Source organism: Bombyx mandarina, chromosome 09, assembly GCF_030267445.1.
Source record: "Bombyx mandarina strain Sakado chromosome 09, ASM3026744v2".
Lineage (NCBI taxonomy): Eukaryota > Metazoa > Arthropoda > Insecta > Lepidoptera > Bombycidae > Bombyx > Bombyx mandarina.
The window spans coordinates 355,359-382,704 of record NC_143216.1 but is presented as its reverse complement, the minus strand read 5'-3'; the positions used below and the strand labels follow the sequence as shown (position 1 = coordinate 382,704).

At 38.7% G+C, this 27,346-nt stretch overlaps 2 protein-coding genes across 2 annotated transcripts; both read left to right on the top strand.

Annotated features, from left to right (window-relative positions):
- The first annotated feature begins 1,009 nt into the window (after positions 1-1,009).
- Positions 1,010-12,056, top strand: LOC114253334 (allantoicase). The gene is made up of 8 exons (XM_028188173.2): positions 1,010-1,152; positions 3,283-3,481; positions 5,775-5,855; positions 6,200-6,360; positions 7,025-7,181; positions 7,913-8,059; positions 8,524-8,711; positions 11,797-12,056. Exons 1-8 carry the CDS (start codon positions 1,039-1,041, stop codon positions 11,926-11,928), a joined length of 1,179 nt encoding a protein of 392 aa, XP_028043974.2. The 5' UTR covers positions 1,010-1,038; the 3' UTR covers positions 11,929-12,056.
- A 4,521-nt stretch (positions 12,057-16,577) lies between these two features.
- On the top strand, positions 16,578-22,181 carry LOC114253399 (allantoicase). The gene is made up of 8 exons (XM_028188268.2): positions 16,578-16,631; positions 16,986-17,184; positions 18,303-18,383; positions 18,855-19,015; positions 19,186-19,342; positions 20,030-20,176; positions 20,786-20,967; positions 22,030-22,181. The coding sequence occupies exons 1-8, from the start codon at positions 16,578-16,580 to the stop codon at positions 22,153-22,155; spliced, it is 1,107 nt and encodes a 368-aa protein (XP_028044069.2). The 3' UTR covers positions 22,156-22,181.
- The last annotated feature ends 5,165 nt before the right edge of the window (positions 22,182-27,346 follow it).

Genomic DNA, 27,346 nt, shown 5'->3' with positions numbered 1-27,346 from the left:
AAGGTTTTGTCTCTTTCATCTGTTTCGGCTCCCTGCAAGATGCATGGCTTCTGCGATGTTGATAATGAAATTGGTTTGAACAAACGGGGCTTCTTCATTGTGATCTTATCCTCTACGTTTACCGTTTTTAGCCTTGGCAGTAGGGCTGGTATAATTTACTTACTTTTATGTACAAGGGCACAGATTGAGCATTTTAAGTATCTTCTCGATTTTAATTTCTTGGAGTACTTGGAAGATTGGCTCGGTCTATAGCGTGAAATTATGAACAGTAGTAATGAAAACACCTGTACGGTCAACAGATGAAGTTTGACAATGGCCTGCACAGCTGTTGATCAGAAGACTTCAACCATTGTTCAGCAGAACTGTAGGTACTTAACAGCAGTTGAGTACATATAGTTGTTTCTATTGTAAATCCAGTTGGTTTGGTTTTACCATCCCCTAAATTTGAGTCACGCAGAATTCCTACCTTTTAGTTTGAAGTTATCAGTTATTTGTTACACACCTTTTATTACTTAATCTTCTATAAATCGCGGATCATTTCCCAATTAAATATAAATTAATCTTAAGCAATCAATAGAATGTAATCAAATCTTAGTTATATTTTTATTTTTATTTTTGTTGTTAATGCACTGTCGATTGCACCTATAATTGAGGTGACATCTGCCATGAACTTTTGTCAATTGTTCAATGTTTTGTATTGATGATCACTTTGTTGGTGCAACTTAATAAATAAATATAAATACTTGTATGTGAGTTCGATTAATTTTAAATCTCTTCCAGTTTGTGGTACGCGAACTAGTTTGAGACTTATAGTAAAAATACAATTATAATGAGATCGCCGAACCCTTGCATGGCAACTAGAAAATTTATTCAATATTTAAAAATACTATTTACAAATCGTGTTCAATTGAAGTGCAAAACTTTTTATTTACAAATAAGTACTGGAAAATGAATAGTTACTAAAATAGCAACATTTCCATTAGACCGTAACTCGCACCTGTACTATCTATGTGTAGTATATAAACGCTTCTAGCGGGCATGATATCGCAGTCCGCTATCGTCCTGTGCTACTGTAGACAGTTGTGTCCATTGCTCAAGATGTTGATTCACCCACCAAGCTATACTTCGCTCAGCGAGCTGGCAAGTCACAGTGTGAGTATTGATTTAACTTCTTCTTTTATGCCTATTCGAGCAAAAATGTAATATTTATTTTTACGAAAGCAGGTTGTCTCGCATAGATTAGAAGATTTCATAGACTAGCCCAGTCGATCTTACACGAAACGATACGGTCAGCTATCAATCAGAATATCACGTACATATATTCATGGGACTACTATCAGCTTGTACTATGTTGGGTATATCATTAAAAACAGTTAAATTCAATTTTTAAAAAGATATGTATGTTCTATAAATATTAGATTTATATAGAATCAAATAGAATGCGCTACAACCACCCTTCAGTAGTCTCTTCATTTTGTTATCTACCTAAGTTTAGCTTTCACTAGATATTTTTCTAATTCTAATCTTGAGTACTATAGCAAAATGTTAAGCGAAAGGTCTTCCGATTGGTAGACCGATTGTTTGAGCTCTTGGAGATTGCACATAGTATATCGGCCATCAGGGTCTCTCTCAGAGCGTGGTGCAAGAGAGACGATCAAAACTTGTGTCCGAAGTGGAGAGCTCTCTGGACCGAGTCTCCGAGTGGGGGGAATTGAACTTGATTGCGGCCACGATGAGAGGGTTCTCGTGTCGTGCCACTTTCGCGAAATGTCGCGCTGATGGCGACTGTAGATCCTTAATGATGGACTCTAGGTCCATGTCGTCGTCCACGTTTCGGATGTACCATGGGGCTCCGGCGGCTATCCTGCAAAAGCCCTATTGCATTATTTGAAGGGGTTTCAAGTTGGTGCGCGTCGCGTGAGTGAACACTACAATTGCATAGGTCATGACGGGGCATATTCAAGTTTTGTAGAGTGTCATTTTATTTCTAAGGGACAATTTATTTCGCTTGCAAATCATCGGATAGATTGCTTCTCTCTGTATTTTGTACCGTATGTTCCATGGGGAGTGTTCTGAAAATTGTTTGAGATGATTCCATTATTTCGTTTTTACTGTCGCACCGCCCGCAACCGGAGTAGAGTTCATCCATACTACCTGAAGCCACTGCGTTCATCCACAGCGCGTTTCTAGAGATCTTTTTTGCCACGTACCATCCGGCTTTGGAATGAGCTCCTCTCCACGGTGCTCCCCGAGCGCTATGTCCTTCTTTAAATGAGGGTTGTGGAGAGTATTTAACGGTAGGCAGCGGCTTAGCTCTGCCCCTGGCATTGCTGAAGTCCATGGGTGACGGTAACCATTCACCATCAGGTGAGCCGTATGCTCGTCTGCCTATAACGGCAATAAATAATTAAAAAAGCTTATCTTACAAAAGTCGTTAACACGATTAATGTTATTGCGAATTTCTTATTTTCTCTGACAGCTACAAATGACTAACTACGTTGTACACAAGTACGTTCTAATCCAATCACTTCACGAAGTCTGAGGGTTTATTTAATCGAAACTTGGACTTAATGTTTTTAGGTGGTAGGCAGTGTGTTGGCAGTACGTTGTGTTGGTTCATCTATCGGCATTCAGAGTATTTTTCAAGAAATAATCCTCATCTGGTTCACTCAACTGGAAATTAACTCCAACCTAATAAGTTACCGTTGAAGCAGATTCTCATTGAATTAAGAATTATTTATAATTAAAATTACAAATGCCATTAACGTTCGTTGGTTCTCTCTTATCTAATTAAATCGAAAGTTGAATGAACTGTAAAACAAAATAACAAAACGTTACTGTTTCGGCACAGTAATAAAGTCTTACATCTACAGATTTTGCTGTATTACGTAACATGAAATATATTCAGAAGTTATCTTCTCAATTTGTTAGGCATAAATCTATATATATAAAAATGAATTGCTGTTCGTTAGTCTCGCTAAAACTCGAGAACGGCTGGACCGATTTGGCTAATTTTAGTCTTGAATTATTTGTAGAAGTCCAGAGAAGGTTTAGAAGGTAGATAAATATCAAAATTAATTTTGTTTGTTTTAAGTTTATTTTATACAAAAGTTTAGGTCTTTTATTTATCGATTGAGGTAATACGAAGTCTGCCGGCTCAGCTAGTCAATAATAAATGGCAATTGTATTAACGAAAGAAAAATCTCACTATTATATTTACGAAAATAAATTTGGAACTGACTATATTATTATCTATAACTTATTTTATTCCTTTGTTTGTAGGCTGGTGGAAAAGTATTATTCGCCACAGATGACTTCTTTGCAACCTGTGAAAATATGATAGCTGATGAAGAGCCAATATTCATAGCTGATAAATATACGGAGTACGGTAAATGGATGGACGGCTGGGAGACCAGACGGAAGAGGATCCCGGGACACGACTGGTGCATCATCAAGCTGGCTACCAAATGCGTCATAAAAGGTGAAACAGTTTGAAATCATTTAATAATTCTCAGTGATTAGCATGAGATGTGTCTATGCCTTAACTAATAAAGAAGTTTTATTGGTTGATTGGGTAATTAGTTGATTTCTGATGTCTTGTAATTGAGTAGGAACCACAAGGAGGACTCCAAACTAATAGCAATCCCTGAATCAATAAATAAAAGTTGAAATATACTTTAGTTTATTAATTATACTCAGAGTAACAGTTATGATGACGTAACAATTGCGTTAAAAACATTCCACTTGTTTTCCCCAAAACTCGTTTTCTGGGTATCCAATTAAAAAGAAGTGAAATGAATGAATAATATTTCTAGATAATAAGTTGTTTTGGTAATGATGAAGAGTATACATGTCGGCGCGTGTTTTTATAAACTATTAGTTCATGATTAATAAAGATGGGACGACAAAAAACACGTGCAAGCATTCATCGAAAACAACACGTGCAAGATAAGAGTCGTAAACAACATCGTCCCACCACGATACTTTGCTATAAAAACGCTCAGTTGTTGTCTCTCGAGCTCTTCTCATAGACGAACAGTTCGGATTCCGCTCTAAACACTCGTGCGTACAACAAGTGCACCGCCTCACGGAGCACATCCTGATAGGACTAAATAGGCGTAAACAAATCCCAACCGGCGCCCTCTTCTTCGACATCGCGAAGGCGTTCGACAAAGTCTGGCACAACGGTTTAATTTACAAACTGTACAACATGGGAGTGCCAGACAGACTCGTGCTCATCATACGAGACTTCTTGTCGAACCGTTCGTTTCGATATCGAGTAGAGGGAACTCGTTCTCGTCCCCGTCAACTGACTGCCGGAGTCCCGCAAGGCTCCGCGCTCTTCCCGTTATTATTTAGTTTGTATATCAATGATATACCCCGGTCTCCAGAGACCCATCTAGCGCTCTTCGCCGATGACACGGCTATCTACTACTCGTGTAGGAAGATATCGCTGCTTTATCGGCGACTCCAGATCGCAGTAGCCACCATGGTTCCGGAAGTGGCAAATTGACATCAACCCCACGAAAAGCACAGCGGTGCTCTTCAAAAGGGGTCGCCCTCCGAACATCACTTCGAGCATCCCACTCCGTAGTAGGCGCGCAAACACCTCCGCCGTTAGCCCCATCACTCTCTTTGGCCGGCCCATACCGTGGGCCTCGAAGGTCAAATATCTAGGCGTCACCCTCGACAGAGGGATGACATTACGTCCGCATATAAAAAAGGTACGCGACCGCGCCGCGTTTATACTAGGACGACTCTATCCAATGCTTTGTAGTCGAAGCAAACTGTCCCTCCGCAATAAGGTAACTCTCTACAAAACTTGTATACACCCCGTCATGACGTATGCAAGCGTAGCGTTCGCTCACGCAGCCCGCACCCACTTGAAATCCCTTCAGGTTATTCAATCACGATTCTGCAGGATAGCCGTCGGAGCGCCATGGTTCCTTAGGAATGTGGATCTCCACGATGACCTGGAGCTCGACTCATTTAGTAAGTATCTACAGTCGGCATCGCTGCGCCATTTTGAGAAGGCGGCATGACATGAGAACCCTCTCATCGTAGCCGCTGGAACCCGTCGCTTGCGACGAAGGGCTCGACGAGCGAACTAACCCATAGACACAGCCCACTGAGTTTCTCACCGGATCTTCTCAGTGGGTCGCGTTTCCGATCCGGTGGTAGATTCTGCAAAGTACTGCTCATGCTAGGGCCAGTGCTAGCAACTCTCTGGTTGAGTCCCGCGAGCTCACCTACAAACGTTAGGGCGAAGCTGAAATAGCCTCTCACGGCTACCAGCATAGGTAGGAAAAAAAAAAAAACTCGAGCTCAGAAGCGAGCGAGTCACCGTGTCAGACAGAACGCTCCTGCGTAATATACGCTCTGAGTTAACATTTCTGGTTTTATTGACTTACGAAGACCACCCGCTTACCTTGTCGCTACCCGAAAGTAGAAATACTCCAACTGGTGGTAGGACCTCTTGTGAGTCCACGCGGGTAGGTACCACCACCCTGCTTATTTCTGCCGTGAAGCAGTAATGCGTTTCGGTTTGAAGGGTGGGGCAGCCGTTGTAACTATACTTGAGACCTTCGAACTTATATCTCAAGGTGGGTGGCGCATTTACGTTGTAGACGTCTATGGGCTCCAGTAACCACTTAACACCAGGTGGGCTGTGAGCTCGTCCACCCACCTAAGCAATAAAAAAAAAAAAAAAAAAAAAAAAAACATACATACATTTAAAAAAAAAATTGTATGTAATATTGAATTATTTTCAACAGGATTGGTGATAGATACAGCCTTCTTCACTGGAAACAATGCTCCAAAGTTTTCAATTCAAGCAGCAACACTGACTTCAGAAGGTGAGAAAAATAATTTATAAACATAAATATGTACATATAATATATGTACTCGTATTTTTATAAAATACAAACGTTAGGATAATTTGGAACTATTAAAATTTTGAAAATAGATTTGCATATGCAAATAGACAATCAGGTGTTATTTATAGGAAAGAAACGCTCTTATTTTTAATTTACCACAGACTGAAATGATATAATATGACGTTACATGAGGTAGGCACTGTCTACACAACTTTCAGTTAGCGACTTGACCATTTCGACTGTTCATATAGAACAGTGAACGTAATTAAACCTCGTAAATATACTTTGATAATCTAAAGTAAACTAAAAATTTAAATTTACAGATGAAAAACTTATACCAGTCAGACATCCCACGATGGGCTCGTCATGTTCCGCCCAAGACATGGAACTGATCACCAGAATTCATTCGGATGAGTGGCAAGAGATCGTCCCTGTTACTGTGCTACGGCCGGGATATGAAGATACCAGATTCAATTATCAAAAAGTAAGTAAAATCAAATTTGAATTAAGTTCGAATACCACAGGCCTCAGAGTTGTAGATCTCAACACAATCCCCCAAAAAGAAATCAGATATTGACCATCGGCTGGTTGTGTTTGTTTGTTTATTTTTATTGCTTAGATTGGTGGACGAGCTCACGGCCCATCTGATGTGAGGTGGTTACCGGAGCCCATAGACATCTACAACGTTTTCGTTTCGTTTTCTCGAGGTTTTTAGTTTTAGAGATTCCATGTATGAGTCTGTATTATTGCACTCTAACATTGATTGTTGGTATAACTTGCTGTTGCTAATAACTTTACAGAGTTACAAATTACTGGTGTTTTAGTCTATTCTGCTATCGCTCGTTCAGGTGTTCAAGACATGAGGTCCAAGTGTCCGGTATTGTATTGTTGAACGATACTCCTTAAACTTAATAATAATACGGCTTCCAATAACATATATTATAATAAAACGGGCTGATTCTCTGACTGTCTCTGCCTGAGAAGTGCATGTCCAATGTCGACAGATCAAAGCAGATTAGTAGGAGGATACATTTTGTAAACAAGCTGATGCTATTGATCGTAGTGAAGTAGTAGGCCTACTTAATAGATTAATGTCACTAGGTCATACCCCAAAAATAGCGTTAATAATTATAATTCTATCCAATTAGGTCGTAAACGATGACTCCTGGACACACATCCGAGTTAACATATATCCTGATGGTGGCATCGCCAGACTCAGAGTATTCGGCGAAGCCAAACCCGAACTTCTGGCTATTCACGATATGATAGACTTAGTGTCATTACTTAATGGAGGAATCTGTCAAGGTATGTCTATGTAGAAATGGATTATTTTAGTTATAACATTTTTTTATTTTATGTTTTCTCTCCGATGTCGAAGTTACAATTCTATTAATATAAAAGTTGGTTCTCACTCCGATGGTACATAATAATATGTATGGATTCATATTAGGCACTTATTGCTGTAAAAAGGTTCATGAAAAGGATAAGCTCTTCTCCGATGTTTAAGAAACTCGAATTCATGTATCAAAATACTAGCTTGTTTATATTAGTGAAAATAATGGCATCTAACGTGAACACACAATTAATTACACGTTCTTTAAAGAAGCCAAACTCTCAGATTATCTGTACAGGGAACCGCTGGAAGCCTAATAAGTTAGCAAAATTAATTTTCCAATTAGACTCGATTTCTTCATAAGCGCACTTATGTTTCTAACTAGAACTACGTTACGTAAATTTAGTACATTAAACAAAACAAAAATAAGTATATCTGAATGTGATTCGATAAACCTGACATTTGTCTTTTTTGTTATTGTTCACGGTCACATGGCCCACCTTGTATTCATTAGCTACCGGACTCTTTAGAGGCAATAACTTGATGCCGTCACTCACTTTGGGACTCAGGATCAAAGTTGGCAATTCTCTCTCAAAACACTATTCAAGTTGTAACGCAAAACATCAAGCCTAGATTACACAATAAAACATCTTTACTAAATCCAAACCTAAGACTTGTATTTAAAATTATTTATTTATTTAAGGTTTTTCGAACGCTCACTACGGACACCCTAGAAATATATTGAAACCAATGAAAAGCAGGTCAATGGCTGATGGGTGGGAGACGGCGAGAAGGGCGGATAGGCCCGAGATCATCGAAGAGAATGATGACGGCACTCTGAGGTTTTCAGGTCAGATGCTATCAATACATAGTGATCAATGAACACGTAATGAATGCCCCCTTTTCCAGAGCGCGAGAGTCAGTTGTAGAAATATTAATAAAATTTATATTAATTTATATTAATATTTTATAGAAATATTGATATTTTTACTGGTGGTAGGACTTCTTGTAAGTCCGCACGGGTAGGTACCACCGCCCCGCCTATTTCTGCCGTGAAGCAGTAATGCGTTTCGGTTCGAAGGGTGGGGCAACCGTTGTAACAATACTGATACCTTAGAACTTATATCTCAAGGTGTGTGGCGCATTTACGCGGTAGATGTATATGGGCTCCAGTAATCACTTAACACGAGGTGGGCTGTGAGCTCGTCCACGCATCTAAGCATTTTTTTTATTGCTTACCGTTATTTATCCGTTTATTTTCCCAGAAAATACTTATAATATAATAATAATATATAATAATTAACATCTTTGCAGGCAACGAGTGGGCTGTCTACAAATTAGGTTTCGCTGGTACAATAAGAAGAGTGTGCATGGACACAACACATTTCAAAGGCAATTATCCAGATCATATCAGGATTGAAGGCTGCAATTTGGGACAGAATGATTGGGATAGCCAATCCAATAACGAATGTAATTGGAGAAGCATATTGGTACCGAGCAAGGTAAGAACTGATACATGTAGCAACTTAGTCACGTAGTCGCCATAAGAGAACTGAGCTACTTGAAATGAAGGAGAATTGGCAACGCTTTAAATTTAATTATTTTATAAATGAAGAGATGAGTAGTAGACAAGCTCTCAGGCTGCCTCTAGTTGTGATCAGAGTTCAGACATTTTTCAAAAGATTGATGTCGCAAATTCGTTTGTACAGTATGAGATATTTGAGAGAAGCGTAGGCTAACAACAGTATTTAGGATAGCAATTTTTGGCAAAAGTAAAATAATATATATATTAAATAGTTCTGAGTTGCTTCGTTCTTTAATAAAAATATTTATAAAAAATACGAAATAAAGTGCGGAAGGACACAATGACGTTGATTGTGATTTTCTCGAGTTCCGTGGAGAAAGCATCGGACTAGAAAGCATACTTGCTTCTTGCTTTACGGGAGATTTAACCAGCACATTTAAAAAAAGTAGCTAATTAATTATAACTGCAACAAATAATGTAGGTAAGGAATTCTTATTATGACTTCATCTTCAGTTGTCACTTTTTATTTTTTATTGCTTAGATGGGTGGACGAGCTCACAGCCCACCTGGTGTTAAGTGGTTACTGGAGCCCATAGACATCTACGACGTAAATGCTACACCCACCTTGAGATATAAGTTCTAAGGTCTCAGTATAGTTACAACGGCCGCCCCACCCTTCAAACCGAAACGCATTACTGCTTTACGGTAGAAATAAGCAGGGTGGTGGTACCTAACCGTGCGGACTCATAAGATGTCCTACCACCAATAATACTTCAACCACCACCACCACTTTAACGAAAGCATCAAAACTCCTTACAACCGAAACTGATCCAACCTGTTTTAATATAAAATAGTAAACATGCTGTGATTCGAACGTTTAAATAAAATGATATGTTAACATGAAGTTTCATGTGTCGATCGTAAAGTAAATGCGATAGCGGCGACACAGTTTACCGACGGCATGCGGCAAGTGCACTGAAATAAATGAAACTAAAGTTATTATGTGCTAAAATTTTATTTGCTTGTGAACGCTCATTGACGGGTTTTATCGAGCGATTTCTGCTCGTAACACTTATATATAATAACGTTATAATTTGAATAATACATTTTGTAGAGTCGACATCATCAGTTTTTTTTGTATAATAACTTTTTTAAAGTTTTTATTAAAGTAAAGCTTAGATGTGTGGCCGAGCTCACAGCCCATCTGGTGTTAAGCGGTTACTGGAGCCCATAGACATCTACAACGTAAATGCGCCACACACCTTGAGATATAAAGTTCTAAGGTCTCAGTATTGTCACAACGGCTGCCCCACCCTTCAAACCGAAACGCATTACTGCTTCACGGCAGGAATAGGCGGAGCGGTGGTACCTACCCGTGCGGACTCACAAGAGGTTCTACCACCAGTAATTATGCAAATAACTAACAACAATTATAACAAGCAAATAACAATTAACGTAACTAAAAATAATTTAACTTAATTATTGAACTGAATGTTGAGGGTATTATTTATATTTTGTAATTTTGTTTGTTTTGATAATGGCCATGGGCTCTTGTACTGCTTACTACTTACTACATCGTCACATGAGAGTGAAAGAGCTACTTTTTTTTTTTTTTTTTTTTTTATTGCTTAGATGTGTGGACGAGCTCACAGCCCACTTGGTGTTAAGTGGTTACTGGAGCCCATAGACATCTACAACGTAAATGCGCCACACACCTTGAGATATAGTTCTAAGGTCTCGGTATAGTCACAACGGCTGCCCCACCCTTCAAACCGAAACGCATTACTGCTTCACGGCAGAAATAGGCGGGGCGGTGGTACCTACCCGTGCGGACTCACAAGAGGTCCTACCACCAGTAATTACGCAAATTATAATTTTGCGGGTTTGATTTTTATTGCACGATGTTATTCCTTCACCGTGGAAGTCAATCGTGAACATTTGTTGAGTACGTATTTCATTAGAAAAATTGGTACCCGCCTGCGGGATTTGAACACCGGTGCATCGCTAGATACGAATGCACCGGACATCTTATCCTTTAGACCGAATAAAAAGTTGTTGACTCTGTGTGCCACATTGATTGCATTCGATTATATTATATTATACAGAATTATATTATATTGTATCAGAAATCTCCAAACGCTTGAAAGAGGTTACACGTGATGCTAAGGCTGGCTGGTACTTTGCACAGAGTGAGTCTGGCTGTCCAACGAGGTAACGCAGCCAGTATCTTAGGAACTGTGCCTCCTTCAAGCGCATTGGAAGATCTGTCCTACTGTGTGAATTGATTTATGTTAAATTATTTTGATTTGTTATATTATAAAATTATCGATAAACACCAAATTTTTGTTTTAAATAAAATTTACAATACAACATTATATCATACATATCTATATATTATATACATATATCTTTATTTTATTATGTAAAATAAATATAAGCCATTGATTGTTCATTGAAAAAATCGTAAAAAACTTCGTTACTTCATTAAACTAGCTCACTAAGACTGGCGTTCACAATATTTCGGTAATTGTGGATTATTACGTAGATTAAAGTTTTAGTAAATATAAAATAGTTCCGTTGGAATTTCTCCTGCACTAAACGAGACAACAACAAGCAAAGACGCAATACTGTGTATAAGTAGGTCATCCAAATATATTAGAAATGTCAGGCATGTGTAGAGTTAAGTCACTGCCCCAAACTTCGGATACGTCGCTCCTTCAAACTTCGTCTAAATAACAGATTTTTGCTTCTTGCCTATTTACAAAATGCATGAAATAAGCTCTACTTACATATGTATATCAGTTTTTACTAATAGTTAAGAGTCACGCGACCTCAATGCTTTAAGTTGCGACTTAAGTTGCGAGTTTTCAGTAGGAAGCGGCTTGGCTCTGCCCCTGGCATTGCTGAAGTCCATGGGCGACGGTAACCACTCACCATCAGGTGGGCCGTGCGCTCGTCTGCCTGCAAGGGCAATAAAAAAAACACTTTTTTTATAAACAAAACGATTCTACGAAAAGCACCCAACGCCTAGCCATGTTTTAAAAGCTCTCGATTTGTTTCAGCTATCTGCCCACAAGGAGCACTGGTTCAGCTGCCAATCAGACCTCATCACCCATGTCAGGGTCACAATAGCTCCGGACGGTGGACTCAGCAGACTCCGGCTTATAGGATACGTCGACCAGACTACTTTATAACCAAGCATTTCGGTGAAGCAGACCTCTACCATTATGTATTATACTACACGTAGCCTAACCAAAATATATTATTACGTGTAAATGTTCTGTAAGTTTCTATTAATTAAATATAAAATATATATTGAGAATGTTTTTCAATAATAGTAATAAAGATATTAATAATAATAAAGATAGCATGAAAATAAAAATTACCTATCTATATAAACAACAATTTAGACAGCTAAAAATAATGTTCAATAAATAACCCAGATTACAAATTGTGCAACAATAGAGGATGAGACAGAATCTTTTGAGGCAAACTTGTCGAAAAGTTGATGTTCTAAATTCGTGTTACTTTCTTTTAGTTTATTTGATGTGAAAACATCATTGAAGCCATTGAAAATCGGTGAAATAAAAATATTACATCTATTTAAGAGTAGTCAGCTAGAGATTTTTATACAGCATATATGGGGAGGTAGTTCACTCAAGTATTAACGCAAGTGGTTACTGAAGCCTATATAAATCACCCGTATGGGCTCAAAAGACGCCCTACCAATAACAATAAAGGTTATCTTACTGTGAAATAATGTGAACTTTTAGTTGGTTCGGCGTTAACGTAGTGTACTTTCTACCAACGACGCATTAGAGGAAGTCTGCTTATTTCTTCCTGCCCAAAAAATCGCACAATGTATATAAGCAATAACAATATATGTTACATATGTTCATATATCACATCATTGAGCCGCAGATGGGGTGCATACAAGACAAATTAAGCCAATAAAACACACATAAATTACTGATTGCTTACAAACATCGTAAGTAATACATTAATTTGAATTCCAACGCCGCCGCGCCGCCGCGCCGCGCACTGTTGGGTTCTCGTACGCAAATTGTGGTTACGGTCCATTAGCTGAAACATAATCAAACTTAGCGAACGCATATAACTCTATTCGCAAAATATTGAGCACATGCATTTTCGTTTTGTGGATTTCCGTCCATTGGTGAACTAAACAGTAGAAATAGCTGGATCGGTCGAACTGTTTAACTACTCGACTGCACTGCTACCGTCATCAAGGACATGAACTTCTAAAGAAGCAGAGAACACGTTTTAAGATGTGTATCAAATGGTTTTCAGAAAGAAATTGCAAATTCAGACCTTGCAGAACAGACCTTTCGAGGGAACTAAATTATGGACTAAACTAGACTAGACCTAGTGTTACAATTATATTAAACTAAGGATTTGACTGTGTGCTTAGTTCAACAAACCTTTGCTATACCTATAAAAATAAAAGTATTAAACGAGTATTTCGTGTTTTTTTTTTATTGCTTAGATGGGTGGACGAGCTCACAGCCCATCTGGTGTTAAGTGGTTATTGGAGCCCATAGACATCTACAACGTAAATGCGCCAAGGAGGGCCTTGAGATATAAGTTCTAAGGTCTCAAGGATAGTTACAACGGCTGCCCCACCCTTCAAACCGAAACGCATTACTGCTTCACGGCAGAAATAGGCAGGGTGGTGGTACCTACCCGCGCGGACTCACATGAGGTACCAGTAATGAATAATTCGTGTGTCGTGTATAATTTATATACGGTATATAAACGGACACCCTTATTTCTTAACACAAATTAAATATCTTTGAGGTAAATGAGACTTCTAGAACTCAATTATATGGAGAATAAGTACAATCTGTGCTTTGTCTACAATTTATACCGTCAATACTTTCATGATAATTGTAATTGAACACATAAATAAATAAAAATACATTTTCGCTAGGAAGAAAATACGGAGGGTGTCCCTTTATATCGTATCCATGCCCTTGAAATTACAAGACACGAGCGACAACGTATAAATTTCACTTCATTTCACATGAATAAAACTACTGGTTTCGCCGTTTTTAGGCCGCTGTTTCTAGACCAACAAAGAACCTAGTTATATTTAGTACAAATTATTATAGAATTCAGTATTTCAGTTATTTAAACAGTAGCGAGGAAAAAATCAGATAACTTATATTTAAAACGGAAAAATATAAATAAATAGCGACCCGCCCTCGCTTCGCTTCGCTTCGGAAACTGTAATTTATTAATGATTTCTCCACTATTTAATGGATATTATTATACATATAAACCTTCCTCTTCAATCACTCTATCTGTTAAAAAAAACGCATCAAAATCCGTTGCGTAGTTTTAAAGATTTAAGCATACATAGGGATATAGGGACAGAGAAAGCGACTTTGTTTTATACTATGTAGTGATATTAAAGGTTTTAAAATAATCATGTTTAGTCGCTTAGTTTTAATTTTCGAATTTTTCCTTGAGTTTACGCATCTGTCATTTCCGTGACATCACTCGTATAAGAAGCACCATTTTTATGTCACAGCAGGCTGTTAGTTGACGAAATTTACCGACCTTCTCAGATAAGGTTCTGTCAGCCATCCACTCATTAAGATTGTTTGCCGAGCTTACTTGTAGCAGCCAGTGCATGCAAGTGTGAAAACTAAAGCGCTACTACATATTTAAATTCATTATAATGTACGAGTAGCTATTTCTAGTTTTCGCGAAATACAATACACATATCAGATACAAAATGAGCCTCCACTTTTTATTTCAATCCGTTTGTTATTATTCTCCCTTATTTCACGTAGCGTGAATGTTTGAGAAAACAATATATAACCTAAAACTAAATAATACAATTTGTACACATCGATACAAACAATATATTAAAATGAATGTGACGATGTCTCGGCGTGGCCTTGTTTCACGCAACAATGGGAAAACGTGTGAACGATATTTACAGAGAAAAATAATATGATATGAGGGTGTCACATACATCAAACTGCCTTTATTGATTAATTTCTAGGTTAATATGTTTGTGTTTCGCAAAAAATCTCACGGATCGTTTGGAACCTCTGGGTCTGCGGAGGGACATCGGTTGCCTCTGTATTTTGTACCGTATGTTCCATGGGGAGTGCTCTGAGGAATTATTCGAGATTATACCGGCATCTCGTTTTTACCATCGCACCGCCCGCCACCGGAGTAGAGTTCATCCATACTACCTGAAGCCACTGCGGTCATCCACAGTGCGTTTCCAGAGATCTTTTTTGCCACGTACCATCCGGCTATGGAATGAGCTCCCCTCCACGGTGTTTCCCGAGCGCTATGACATGTCCTTCTTCAAACGAGGCTTGTGGAGACTATTAAGCGGTAGGCAGCGGCTTGGCTCTGCCCCTGGTATTGCTGAAGTCCATGGGCGACGGTAACCACTCACCATCAGGTGGGCCGTATGGTCGTCTCTCTACAAGGGCAATAAAAAATAATAATACTGCTCTACCGATTCTGGCCTTCGTTCATATTGTACATGCCCGAAATTGGTCAATTTATTAATACTGTGCCCGTGCTGTAGTCCCAGCGCCATCACGTGCTTATCATGCGAGATATCGTGATTTTGGAACAGAATACGTATCATTATTTTCCTGTTCTTGGAGTAGTCCCATAGTCCGTACTGCTATCAGATGTTCTCAGACTTACTTTCTTATTGAGATTATTGCAGAACAAAGAGCAAGTTTCTTCGAAGCATGATGAAACTGTGTGATGAAACACGGGGGCGTAGATAAGTGGGTTAGACTTTAAAAGGATCAACGGTGGTTAGTTCTAAACAAACCTCTGTCAATCCAATTTAATGTTAATGATTCTTATTCAATTAGTGTTGCAGAAGAACCCACGAAAATACAGTCTGTGTGGCGGTAGCCATCATACCACGCAGGATATTTGACAGATGCCTGAGAATCTCGCTTACGACATTTTCAAGATAAGCTTGCATATTACCTATATATACAAGTTCCGAACAACAACATTGGGACCGTCGGTCTACCGAGCAATATCATCCGCTCGGTGGAAGATCTTCCCTTTGTCGTATACCTTATAGTCTGCTCATTGCATACCAAACAATGAGAATGCCTGTAGGTATGTTTTACAGATTTAAAACGAAAACTCAGGTGCATGCAACGTACGAGCTTTTGAAATCTTCTCAGAGACTTCAGAGACAGTCAATAACAATGCGATTAAGCACGCTATCGGTGGTAATGTTGGTGTCATATCCTCAAACTACGAATATATGGACGTTCTATATCCGGCGTAATATCCGCGACATTCCTCTTGGAATACTTTACAGGAAGCTGTCAAGCGTCACATCTGCATTCGTAACTTGAATTATTAATTCGGATAAACTAGAGATAGAAAGGTTACTTCCACTTTAACGTTTATAAAATCCGCACGAGTAGAGACCGCCATCCTGCCAAATTTCAGCAGTGAAGCAGTAACGCGCTCCGAATTTATAGCTAGAGATTACTGACAGTTGAAACTTCGACTTCATCAAATCTCTAGGTGCGTGGTGGAATTCACGTTGTGGTATTTCTGGGCTCCGGTTGTCACTTAAGACCAGGTGGGCCGTGAGTTCGTCCAGCTACATTCCGCAAAAAAAATGTTGCACTCTGATGCGAACACACGGGACCTATCTGTTTATGGTATTGACATTTTTAACAGGCATTAATTGAAAGTTGGCCCAGAAGAGGAAAATTTTCATGCGCTGTGTTACATATAAATATCGTAACTACAAAATTGTTCATTTCAGTCGAATAGAGCGTCTTGAGTCGTGTGTTTATCTGTAGGTACGATGACTGAAAATTTACCGACGCTTATAAATTTAACTGAAGTCGCCACAAGTAACGTAAGTATTTAAATATGCAAAAACAATATCTGTGTGGTGGTTTTCAGGCGCTTTGATTATTTCTGAAAACTATGTACAATGGGTAGGCATAGCATGTAGTCTAGGAGAGTTTCAATCTTTTTCTAGTCTTTTTAGCTGTATATGGAAAGACGAGCGCATAGACTACTTGGTGTTAGGCGCTTGACGGAGACATCCAAACCTTTATATGTGATCGAAGTATCACTTGTATTGTGTAACGCTTGTTCCCACCTTCAAATCGAAACGCGTGTCTGCTACGTATATAGATTCTTGCTTACGGACAGGCTTAGAATATTCAAACCATTTGTAACTCCAACACAAACAATACGCTTATAGACTGGTGGACAAATACTGTTCGCTACAGATGATTTCTTCGCCGTTGCCGAGAATTTAATCTCCGACACGGATCCGATATACATAGCTGATAAATACACGGACTACGGTAAATGGATGGACGGGTGGGAGACCAGACGGAAGAGGATCCCGGGACACGACTGGTGCATCATCAAGCTTGCTGTGGCTTGTGTTATCAAAGGTATGTTTCAGTCCAAATTAACTTATGGAATTAATTTCCATTTCATACAGGATGAGGTATTCTTCATCATCATCAATAGTAGTGTGTTGTCCATTGCTATTAGGGCCTATAGAACAAGTTAATATGGAATCAAGATACGTCCAGAATTAGAACGGTGGCGATTACCTTGGACAGATATAAGGTTGAATTCTGAAGTGTATTAGAATCATTGTTCTACCTTTCAAATAAATCTTTTCACGATTGCGTGAGTGGTCAATAGCTGGTAAAATCCAGGGTCACGTCTCGATGTAATTTATCATCTGCTGGAGCCTTACAACTATATCGTGCATAAATGGAGTATGAAAAGAATAGTTCAGTTTTACCGCCTACTCCATAGCATACTGAATACGGAAATAAATTTAAAATATTATTGGATAAACTAATGGCCGGTACAGATATGATATTGTGATCCTATGGTGGGTATTTTTTGTTGGCAGACGAGCATACGGCCCACCTGATGGTGAGTGGTTACTATCGCTTATGCACGTCTCCAATGCCAGGAGTAGAGTCAAGCTGCTGCCTACTGTTAAGTACTCTCCACAAGGCTCGTTTGATGAAGGACATGTCATAGCGCTCGGGAAACGTCGTGGAGGGGAGCTCATTCCATAGCCGGATGGTATGTGGCAAAAAATATCTCTGAAAACGCACTGTGGTTCAACGCAGTGGCTCCAGGTAGTATGGATGAACTCTGCTCGGATGGCGGACGGTGCGATAGTAAAAACGAGATGATGGGATCATTTCAAACAATTCCTCAGCGCACTCCCCATGGAACATTCGGTACAAAATACAGAGAGAGCTTAAGTCCCTCCGCAGACCCAGTGTCTCAAAATGGTTACAAATGATGATGTCTTGGACTCAAATACCACTTAATACCGGCTGGATTGTGAGTTAGTTTAACCAAGTGGTCTCTCATACGACAATTTTATGTACGTCGTTCGAGAAATTGTCCCGGCATATATATGTAATATCAATACTTAAGCCATTCTAAATTAAATATACATACATATTACTATGGAAAATTTAACAATAAATGTTTTTGTGTACTGTAAAAACAATAACAAGCATTTTTTATTTAACAGGCTTATTGTTAGACACGGCTCACTTCACAGGCAACAATGTATTGAAGTTTTCCATTCAAGCGACTATATTGTCTACTGAAGGTGAATTATGTAAATAAATTACCATTTTAAAACAAAAGCGATAAGGTTGTTTTTAGGACGTCGACCTTAAAATGAAACTAAGGCTATGAATAAAAATATATAAAGAACAGATCGGTAGTAAATATTCAATGTAATATTTTTTTAAAAGACTGTTACAAATATCGCAACGAGAGTCAGCCACAAAAATGGTTTCAACTTTTCAAACAAAAATATATAATACGTAGCTAATATAGATTTTATTTTCAATCATTTTTGTGATATTTTTTTCCATGTAATTAATGAGAAACTGTGGTCTTGAAATCGAGACAGCAACGATTACGATTTTGATTTTGAAAATTGTGAAACAGAAAAGGTATGGTGGTTTGGTTGTCTTAAACGCCATTGGCCCAGAATATGTTATTGTGCATATACGTCAAGTTATTGACCCTATTGAGTTAATCGATTCTAACAAAAGAAAAACTTACCTTTCAGAAGAATTGCTAATCCCACCCAGAAACACGACAGTAGGATCTGGTGCTAGTGCAGAAGATTTAGATGGAGTTGAAGGGATTTTTTCTGAAAAATGGAAAGAGATTGTACCTGTCACTTCTCTTAGACCGGGGTTCGAAGTAACCCGGTATAATTACGTGAAGGTAATTAATTACCTGAATTATAATTCTTATATCTTGAGATTATTTACTCTCGAATAGGCATCTATTTATTAGATAAGACCTCTTCCAAGAAATTAAAAGCATTCTAGAAATTATTTGAAGTTGAAATCAAATCGTGAATTCAAATTACTGAAGTTACACTTTTTTCTCAGGTTTTTAGTGATAAGCCCTGGACACATATCCGCTTAAATATTTATCCTGATGGTGGAATCGCCAGATTGAGAGTGTACGGTGAAGCGAGTCCAGAAAAACCACCCGCAAATAAACTAACTGACTTGGTGTCAATGTTGAACGGTGGAGTTAATCAAGGTAATCAAAGTAACTAAGAAACTTAAACAAGAAAATTCAAGGACAGTTGGGAGGGATGCTCATCAGTTCTTTAAGATAACGCTACTGCAGTGAGTGGACTATTTGCATTTTGAAGTCGTCGTGGCCTAAAGGATAAGACGTCCGGTGCATTCGTGTTGAGCGATGCACCGGTGTTCGAATCTCGCAGGCGGGCACCAATTTTTCTAATGAAATATGTACTAAACAAATTTTCACGATTGACTTCCACGGTGAAGAAATAACATCGTGTAATAAAAATCAAACCCACAATTATAATTTGCGTAATTACTGGTGGTAGGACCTCTTTGTAAGTCCGCGCGGGTAGGTACCACCGCCCTGCTTATTTCTGCCGTGAAGCAGTAATGCGTTTCGGTTTGAAGGGTGGGGCAGCCGTTGTAACTATACTTGAGACCTTAGAACTTATATCTCAAGGTGGGTAGCGCATTTACGTTGTAGATGTCTATGGGCTCCAGTAACCACTTAACACCAGGTGGACTGTGGGCTCGTCCAGCCATCTATGCAATAAATAAAAAATTGAGGGTTTTCGTGTGCTCATAAATTTAATTAATTTCAATAGTGATGGTGTACTGCTTCACGTTAAGTGGCTAGAGGGCTCGTACCTATCTCTGTTAAAAAATGTATCATCTAACTATAAATTACATACCACAGGCTATTCCAATGCACACTATAGCCACCCTAGAAATATTTTGAAGCCATTCAAAGGTGTCTCAATGTCTGATGGATGGGAGACAGCCAGGAATCAAAACAGACCAGCAATTATTGAACTGAACGAAGACGGGACGTTAAATTGTAATGGTAAATTAATTGGTAATTTTCTTTATTTTAAGTGCTAACTTTAATTATGAACTAAATGGTCTGCTTCTGAAACGTTGCTCCCATATAATTATTGCGTTTTATGGGTGAGTTAGTTGCTGGTTCAATATAATTGTTATTGAATATTTTTCTTCTTCTTTTTTTTATTGCCCTTGTAGGGAACCATCAACCAACCAACCAATGTCGTCATTCGGCCCAACTGATGGTGAGTGGTTATCGTGGCTTATGGACGTCAGCAATGCCAGCAGTGTCACAAGCCTCGTTTGAAGAAAGATATTATGTCATAGCGTTCTGGAAACACCGTAGAGGGGAGTTTATTCCAAATTTTCTAATTCTTCCTAGCGTTTTTAGTCTAGTACCAGGGTTCGCTTTCCTACTTAAAATCCTCCGCTTTGCTACTGCTCTACTCTGATTGAATCTCAAGTGTATATTCTTATTTTTATCTTATATAAATTCTTATATTTTTTATTTAATTATTACAAATATTTTATTTTAACTAAACCAAGAAATGTAACGATGCATGAGCGTGAAGGATTTTAGATGTACGGTTTCAGAAGGGATAGAAATACTTCTTTACGTTTTAACTTTTAGTCAGTGAATGGGCAATATTCAAGCTTGGTTTTCCTGGATCATTAAGACGGATTTGCGTAGACACATCGCATTTCAAGGGAAACTATCCAGGTGATGTGAAAATCGAAGGAGCATATTTGGGAAAAGAAAATTGGTTTCCAGGAGACAAAGTGGGTTGGACTACCGTTTTAAAACAGAATCCGGTAAGATATTTGTCTTCTAAATGACAAATGAGTATATAACCAACAGGTGCAGCCTATCTATCCCCTATGATTATGGTGTTGTTTTCAAGCATTCTGGGCCTAGAAATAAAGACCTTTAACTTCATTCAACGGTTATGTTTTTAAATGTCATTGGAACAAAATTAACTTACGTTCTACGCTGAACCATAGTACGCAAATAAGCTGATAACCTTCTGAAAGCTCGTTCGAAGAATGCATCAATGTGCTTATGGCATCAAAATGGTAAAAAATAGCGAGAAGTTGAGCCTACTATAAAAGAATGCTGGCAACGTACAAAAAACACAGTTACTTGTGGACAATTTATCGTCGACGCTGTCTTAAAGTCGGAGGATCTTAATGAAAATAAATTACTACTGGTACTAATCCCTGAACCTGTCCGGAGTGTCACCTGCTGTCTGATTATCTCCCTTTTTTATTGCATTAAATGGACAGACCATGTCACGTTACACTCGGAGCTAAGTGGTTTCTCGGAGCCCATAAACGTCTTATAGGAAAAACTACTCAAAAATCATCTCTCTCTCTTCCTGAGCTATTCGAGAGAAAAAGCGCATATATGTGTATCATATACGAAAGAATTAAATTTGTGTATATTTGATAGACGTAATGGAAATAAACATAACTAAACTGCTCGTTCGAATTTAGAAGCTTACTCTCCCTTAAACAGAATCCTTTGAAACTACAATAATGTCCACGGTAGCGCAGTCTCCGTCAATGTTCATTCGGAGTTGTCCGATTGCGCTGAACTAATTTTAAGTGAAATAGATGTTTTTTCTAATTGTCTCACAACTTACAGGAAAAATCTGTTGCGTATCATTTCCCAATTAAATATAAATTAATCTTAAGCAATCAATCAAATGTAATCAAGTCTTAGTTATATTATTTTTATTTTTGTTGTTAATGCACTGTCGATTGTACCTATAATTGAGGTGACATCTGCCATGAACTTTTGTCAATTGTTCAATGTTTTGTATCGATGATCACTTTGTTAGTGCAACTTAATAAATAAATAAACTGCTATTTCAGCTCGAGGGAGACAAAGAGCATTGGTTTGATTGTGAATCTGATGTCATTACTCACATCAAAGTAACAATATATCCGGACGGCGGGATCAGCAGACTACGGACATTTGGTTACATTTCGCCATTCTAAACGTAATTAAATACAATTTATTAATGTATGATGTTTATTATTGTTGTCAAACATGCTTTTTTATTTCAGTAATAAGCTACGTGATAATATTCTGTCCAATCATTCAATTCTTTACATGATAATATGTTATTTTCCTGGTTAGTTAGGGTAGGAATTATTCCTAGGTAACTACCTAGTTCTATCGTACTAACGTATTGCCAATTTATGCTGTTAGACACAAAGATGGCATTTAATAAGCGCTTGACGTACCGTGCTTTTGTCTGTACTTGGAAGATGTTTTGAATTCTGCGCAAACCTGCCTATTTCTGCCGTGAAGCAGTAATGCGTTTCGGTTTGAAGGGTGCGGCAGCCGTTGTAACTATACTGAGACCTTAGAACTTATCTCAAGGTGGGTGGTGCATTTACGTTGTAGATGTCTATGGGTTCCAGTAACAACTTAACACCAGGTGGGCTGTGAGCGCGTCCGCCCATCGAAGCAATAAAAAAAACACTTTAAAGATATCTAAATCAGAAAAATGAATTGTTATTATACGGCTAATCATCGCTTTTTTGCCATCATATAATATTATATTGGATGTATTTATGGCGATGTCATAATATAAGGCTATAATAAGAGCATGTGCCTATAGCAATGTTCATTGAGGCCAACGGACAGCTTGTGTTGCACCCTCGTCAACCAGAACGTTATATTTTCACTAAATTATTCCTATTGACCTGGAATTTAAATGTTAAAGTTAGTTCCTAGAAATTGGATGCATGTGTACCATTTACAATTATTTGTTTAGAGTGTGTAAATAATTACATACCTCCTATAATAATATAGGAATTGATAAATTATGCTAAGTTTGAATGATTAACTAAAATATTTATCTGATTAAAACACACCTCATAATATTATTGTACCCTAATGGTTAGTTCGGGAGAATCTTTTTTTTTTATGATTGAAGTATTACTGGTGGCGTTGATGACTTTCCAGTTTCACCAGAATGGGTGGGCGAGCAAAGGATCAGCCAGGAGGGGTAGGATTTGCTAACAGCTACCCGAGCACCTCCAAGATCCAGCGAGTAACTCAGCGGGCTGATGCATGGGTTAGGTTGCACGACGAACCACTTACCGAGTTAGATGAGTATGGTTACCGGGGTCCCTAAGCCGGCCCCTAGTGCTAGAACTGAAGGCGTCTAATGCTAGGGTTATTAGATCTAATGGATCCCTAAGGACGTGCTTAGGGCGTTGACGGTGACTGGCTCGTGCGTGATCAGGATTCGGGGAGTAGTCAGCAGCTACAAGGGAGAAACTCTTTTATTGTAGTTTGTATGATGGATATGAAAGTAGGAAATTAGGCCATTAGAAAGTCCCAAATATTATTGGCATACTTGACAATAAAGATAGAGGGTATTTTTTGAACTAACTGTATTCTCTACCATAAGTATGTATTATTGCTCCATCTACAGAGGATCGTGATTTTTATGCTACAAAATCTTAATATTGAGGCAATAGTATTTGGTGTCTGCTCTAATCTTGATTCTCGCATGGTCCTACAAGTAAGATACCCGTATTCACACTAAGCGATTTGACTACGCCGGTGCTCCAATCTCGCAGACATGTGTCAAGTATCATAAGGAACCAAACCCGGAAGAACCAAACCAAACCAGTAGAAGCTTAGTGTCAGTATCGTCGTTGTCATGAAAAACTTCTATAATGAAAGAATAGCCCCATGTAATTATCGTATTAGATTTTTTTCACTCAAATATACTTACTTATTCATATATCAACACATGTTTGTAACATGTGTATTTAGATTTGTAAATAGCCACAATCGCGGCCCGACATCTATGACGTCACTACGAATAATTAGTACGAATACATTCTCGCCGTAATAATACGTGGCTTAAAATGTAGTATAAACACAGTGTGTATTGCAATCGCGGCAACGATGCCAAACAGAGTACCAGGGAGTCATAAAACGGTAGAGATTTCCGTGATTTCCGCATGGAGGCTATCTTGCAGAGCTTTGATATTGGGCTAACCGGCGCTCCATTGGGCGCCGTGCCAGACCGTGCCTGCATCGAAGGGGGCTTACTCACACCGTTATATTTGTTCATACTATTATTTTGTAAGCTTACTCTGATATTACGAAAATAGTTTCAACGAATTCCTCCCCATTTCACTTTTGTGGTTTCTTAGTATAGGTAGACACCGTATTTGATAGGCAGCGGCTTAGTTCTGCCCCTGGCATTGCTGAAGTCCATGGGCGACGGTAACCGCTCACTATCAGGTGGGCCGTATACTTGTCTGCCTACAACGGCAATAAAAAAAGGCAGACGTGTTAAGTATCCTTCTTGTTCGTTGACTCTTGACAGAGCGATCGTGATCATCATGTGGTATTGTTGACGGCAGACATAACGACCTCACGACTTCTAGTCGTATCGTAACATACCGTTGTCGTTATATAGATAGAAATAGTAACTATTCTAACCATGTTTTTTTTTTTCAATAGACACATAAGCGCGCTGTACTCTAAGTGACATTTGCCTATCATATAATCGCCACTGGATTGGACCCTGGAAATATCAGAAGCTCGACCCACGTAAAATACCCCAGGTTCTGATTTCCGAAACTAGGTTACACTACGGTCTGAAATTATCACGAAAATTTATCTTTTACTGCGTCAGTTAATGTAATTCAAACGTTTTGATGATAAAGAGACTTTCATTGAGGAATGTTAGTAAAGCTGTGAAACTATTGTATTGCTTTACCTTAGTAGACAATATTTAGAATGCAATTGTCATCGGTGCTATTTACATTGTCATCAATTGCGTCATTATATTAATAGTTATTACGAATTCCACCCCGTCCCACTAGGACACCGTCGAATCCATAGACATCCAGACTAACCACTTTTCCACCGCGATAGGCAATGCATTCCAACAAGTAAATGATTTTAATATTAAAAGAACATTAATAAACAATTAAAACAACTGGGGTTTTTTCACTGCATCAAATTATTCTCCGAGCTTAAGAATCTCTTAAGAGTTAGAGACGCGGCAATCCGAGCTTACGATCATTAACTCACCGAGTCAAAGTGCCCCGGCTCCGACGGAACTAGCAATCGTGTATTAAATTTTACCCACCCAACTGATATATATGTTTTATTTTAAGTTAACTATAACGAACTGCATCTTCCCCGCGATGCGGAAAGAAGCGGAGTTTATCCGCATGTGCAAGCCTAGGAAACCCAAAAGCGAATTACTAGGCACCGATCGATAAGCCATAGGCTCTTCCTAAGCATATGCAAATTTTATGAGCATTTCCTCCGACAGTAACTCTGGGAGATCCGTTACGTAAGTATCTGAAGACAGCGTCAGAATGCTTCTGCGAGAAAGCGGCGCGGGATAAAGACCCTCTTATGGGGTCCGCCTCGAACTATATTCCCGACCCAAGCGGTGGGGCGAGCAAAGCTGCCGTTACCCTAAGGCGCCCAACCGGATCCTCCCGATCCACTCCCAGTGCTTTTAGGCACTCCAAGTACCTAGTCATTGTTCTCGTCAAACTCGTCCTCGAGTTCGACGTACAATCTAGGCCATCGACACAACCCAGTAATTTACTCCTCGGATCTTTTCAGTGGATCGTGATTCTGATCCAGTGGTAGATTCCATGAAGGAAGCCCCGTGAGTTTACCTTCCAAACCGTGCGTAACTGGCATAACCCATTAAGTTACGAGCGTTTAGGTAGAAAAAAAAGATAACTACTCATCATCCGGTGGACCACATGATGTTATTTTATTGAAATCGATACCAGTTCGACGTTCATATAATTGGCAAAGTTTATTGAATCTTCTACGGTGACAAAATTTCGTCCAATTTGAATCTCTAATAACTACGAGACTTATATTGTGTAAGCAATGGTAAAGCCTATAAAGGATACTGATGATGTTTGTACAAACTTATTTGTAGCAGTCTTTGTTTTCTCTATGGCAGCTTTATACTCGTAGATTTAGTGTGATCATATATGCGTCATAATAATGGAATGAACTTTGTTTAAAGCCTTTGATTATTAGTGCAGTTTGGAAACGCGTTTTGTTCAGATATTGATTCAGATTTCACAGCAAAGTTTGATCAGTGTGCACTATTAGAATTTAAAGTAATATAAATAAAATTGAAGACGAATCTTCGTGACTCGTAAAATATTCTCGAACTTGAATAAAAGGCAATTGACGTGTTGGTCGTCATTAATTCAGTGAGCTTCAAAATAATCGAGCGAAAGTTACGATCATTCTTTGTTTTAGTTTCTAATTCGACCCTGATTTCTATCCCTGTGATCAATAAACAAATATTCATTAATGAGAGGGAAAAGGGTCTTGCCTTGAATAAATCAGTCGGCTTGAGTGCTAAAGTTAATTTTCGGAATAGGGAAATGAAGGTACACTATGAAGAGAGATGGTGTAATTTATATCTTTATATGAATTTATCTGATTTCAACCTTAAATATGGAAAGGTATATTTATATTGATTTAAATAGTTGCCGGGACTCGTTGATTTGTATAGTGATAGCATTAAATTGATACACTAACCGTGAACTTGCATTAAAAGACTAAGGATAAGACTACTAGTGTACTAGGCAAGACGAATATGCTGAGTGCAAATTACGCAGATCAGCAAGGATTACTGTAAGAAAATGCGTACGTAAGCGTAAATACGTTTTCGTAATCGTGTGACCAAAATAAAAATGGATAACTTTTTAAATAGTGTCGACAGTAGGACGTAAGTGGCAATGTAACAAACATCACCTCACGCAGTTCCTACTCCTGTGAACGACTATGTTCATCACGCATATTTTGAAGTCGTCGTGGCCTAAAGGATAAGACGTCCGGTGCATTCGTGTTGAAGCGATGCACCGGTGTTCGAATCCCGCAGGCGGGTACCAATTTTTCTAATGAAATATGTACTCAACAAATGTTCACGATTGACTTCCACGGTGAAGGAATAACATCGTGTAATAAAAATCAAACCCGCAAAATTATAATTTGCGTAATTACTGGTGGTAGGACCTCTTGTGAGTCCGCGCGGATAGGTACCACCGCCCTGCTTATTTCTGCCGTGAAGCAGTAATGCGTTTCGGTTTGAAGGGTGGGGTAGCCGTTGTAACTATACTGAGACTTTAGAACTTGTATCTCAAGGTGGGTGGCGCGTCT

Excerpts from the sequence above, each read along its gene's own strand:
- LOC114253399 (XM_028188268.2), top strand. The coding sequence starts at position 16,578 with ATGACTGAAAATTTACCGACGCTTATAAATTTAACTGAAGTCGCCACA. Across the intron at positions 16,632-16,985 it reads CTGAAGTCGCCACAAGTAAC|ACTGGTGGACAAATACTGTT; the intron begins GTAAGTATTTAA and ends ATACGCTTATAG. Across the intron at positions 17,185-18,302 it reads TGTGGCTTGTGTTATCAAAG|GCTTATTGTTAGACACGGCT; the intron begins GTATGTTTCAGT and ends TTTATTTAACAG.
- LOC114253334 (XM_028188173.2), top strand. The coding sequence starts at position 1,039 with ATGATATCGCAGTCCGCTATCGTCCTGTGCTACTGTAGACAGTTGTGT. Across the intron at positions 5,856-6,199 it reads AGCAACACTGACTTCAGAAG|ATGAAAAACTTATACCAGTC; the intron begins GTGAGAAAAATA and ends TTAAATTTACAG. Across the intron at positions 8,712-11,796 it reads GCATATTGGTACCGAGCAAG|CTATCTGCCCACAAGGAGCA; the intron begins GTAAGAACTGAT and ends GATTTGTTTCAG.